The sequence below is a fragment of the Myotis davidii genome, unplaced genomic scaffold, assembly GCF_000327345.1.
Source record: "Myotis davidii unplaced genomic scaffold, ASM32734v1 scaffold434, whole genome shotgun sequence".
Taxonomy (NCBI): Eukaryota; Metazoa; Chordata; class Mammalia; order Chiroptera; family Vespertilionidae; genus Myotis; species Myotis davidii.
The window spans coordinates 16,111-18,063 of NW_006285790.1; the positions used below are offsets into that span (position 1 = coordinate 16,111).

At 49.9% G+C, this 1,953-nt stretch overlaps 1 protein-coding gene across 1 annotated transcript in view; it reads right to left on the reverse strand.

Annotated features, from left to right (window-relative positions):
* Nucleotides 1-1,953, reverse strand: part of ARSF (arylsulfatase F) — a 12,349-nt gene that overhangs the window by 3,657 nt on the left and 6,739 nt on the right. Inside the window, exon 4 of the mRNA XM_006756781.2 lies at nt 464-626. Within this exon, the coding sequence (XP_006756844.2) occupies nt 464-626 (163 nt within the window). The remainder of the gene's footprint in view (nt 1-463; nt 627-1,953) is intronic.

Below are 1,953 nucleotides of genomic sequence, written 5' to 3' on the forward strand. Positions count from 1 at the left end.
GAGGAAGTTGGGGGCAATCAGGCCTGCAGGGGAGGGCAGTTGGGGGCGATCGGGCCAACAGGGGAGGGCAGTTGGGGGTGATCAGGCCAACAGGGGAGGGCAGTTAGGGGTGATCAGGCCAGCAGGGGAGGGCAGTTATATGTCCATTGGACTGGCAAGCGAGTGGTTAGGGGCAATCAGGCAGGCAGGCAGGCAGGTGCACAGGTGGGAGCCAGCAGTCCCGGATTGTGAGAGGGATGTCCGACTGCTGGCTTAGGCCCTTGCACCGGGCCTCTAGTAGAACTACAACATTGATGACCAGCGTATGAGTAACGGCCAATAGACTTAGCCTGAGACAAAGGCGGAAATTACCGGGGTACCGTGGAGAAAGTGTCCCCATTAGGATGATAGAGTTTTCCTTGGACCTGAATCTTTTGGAGACAAAGGTAGAGAGAAGCTCCGTGAACAGATTACATGACATCACCTGTCCTGAGGGACGATGCCTCCGGTCAATGCTGCTACCGTTGGCAAGATGTCCATCAAGCTGGTAGGTTCATTAATGACGTTTCCGGCGGGCAATTTTCCGGGCCATCGGACCAGTCCGGGCACGCGGATCCCGCCTTCCCAACCGGACATGCCTTTCCCTCCTACGGGGCAAAGCAATGAAATCCCAGTGAAGATCGTCACAGTGATAAGAGTGTTTGAAGATGTAACGTTTGCCCTAACCGGTGTGGCTCAGTGGATAGAGCAAGTCCGGGCACTCGAATCCCGCCTTCCCAACCGGACATGCCTTTTCCTCCTACGGGGCAAAGCAACGAAGTTCCAGTGAAGATAGTCACAGTGATTGAAAATGTAACGTTCACCCTAACCAGTGTGGCTCAGTGGATAGAGCATCGGGCTGCGGACGGAAAGGTCCCAGGTTTGATTCCTCTCAAGGGCATGTACCTGGGTTGCGGGCACATCCCCAGTAGGAGGCGTGCAGGAGGCAGCTGATCGATGTTTCTCTCTCATCGATGTTTCTGACTCTCTATCCCTCTCCCTTCCTCTCTGTAAAAAAATCATTAAAATATATTTTTTAAAAAGAAAATGTAACCTTTGTTTTGTTTCATTTCAAACGCCTCCATGAAGCTGCATTTGAGGTCTTGCTCCCCAACATGCATCGTCCGTTGGGTTCGAATAAACTCTTATAAATAGTCTGTACCTAACATTACTCAAAGCCAACATGGAAATATTTTTTATGCATTCTTTTTCTATTATTTTATTTTTTATTGATTTCAGAGAGGAAGGGAGAGGGGGAGATTGAGAGAGAAACACCCATGATGAGAGAGAATCATTGATCGGCTGCCTCCTGTACGGCCCCGACTGGGGATCGAGCCCGCAACCTAGACAAGTGTCCTTGACCAGGAATCGAACCTGGGACCCTTCAGTCCACAGGCCGACGCTCTATCCACAGAGCCAAACCAGCCAGGACTGGAAATATTTTGTTTAAAGTTCTCATAAGCAAAACTGTGAAAATTTTCCTAATGATTTATTTATTCCCTTCCTAGGCTCACCGTTTGGTGGCACAAGCCCTAAGCTGCAGACACTCACACCCCTTGGCGAGAGTGACACAAAGATTTCATCTCGTTCACACAGGAGTCATTTCCTGCTGCATTTAACACGATAAAACCCACATTTGCATGAATAATAATCCATGTGTCTCTACAAAGTGCTGTAGAGTCTCCTTCAGATCAGAGGTTCAAAATGTGCGGAACAGGTTGCAAGTAATCTTCTTACAACATCAGGAAACACGGTACCAGACCAGGCCAGTGTGGTGGCTCACGGATATGTCTCCACGGATGACGTGTTCGACCACGACATGTGAATTTCAATGTAGAACCTGAGCTTGGTCAGCGTGGCTCAGTGGTTGAGCGTCAACCTCTGAACCAGGAGGTCACAGTTCAATTCTCAGTAAGGGCACATGCCCGGGTTGTG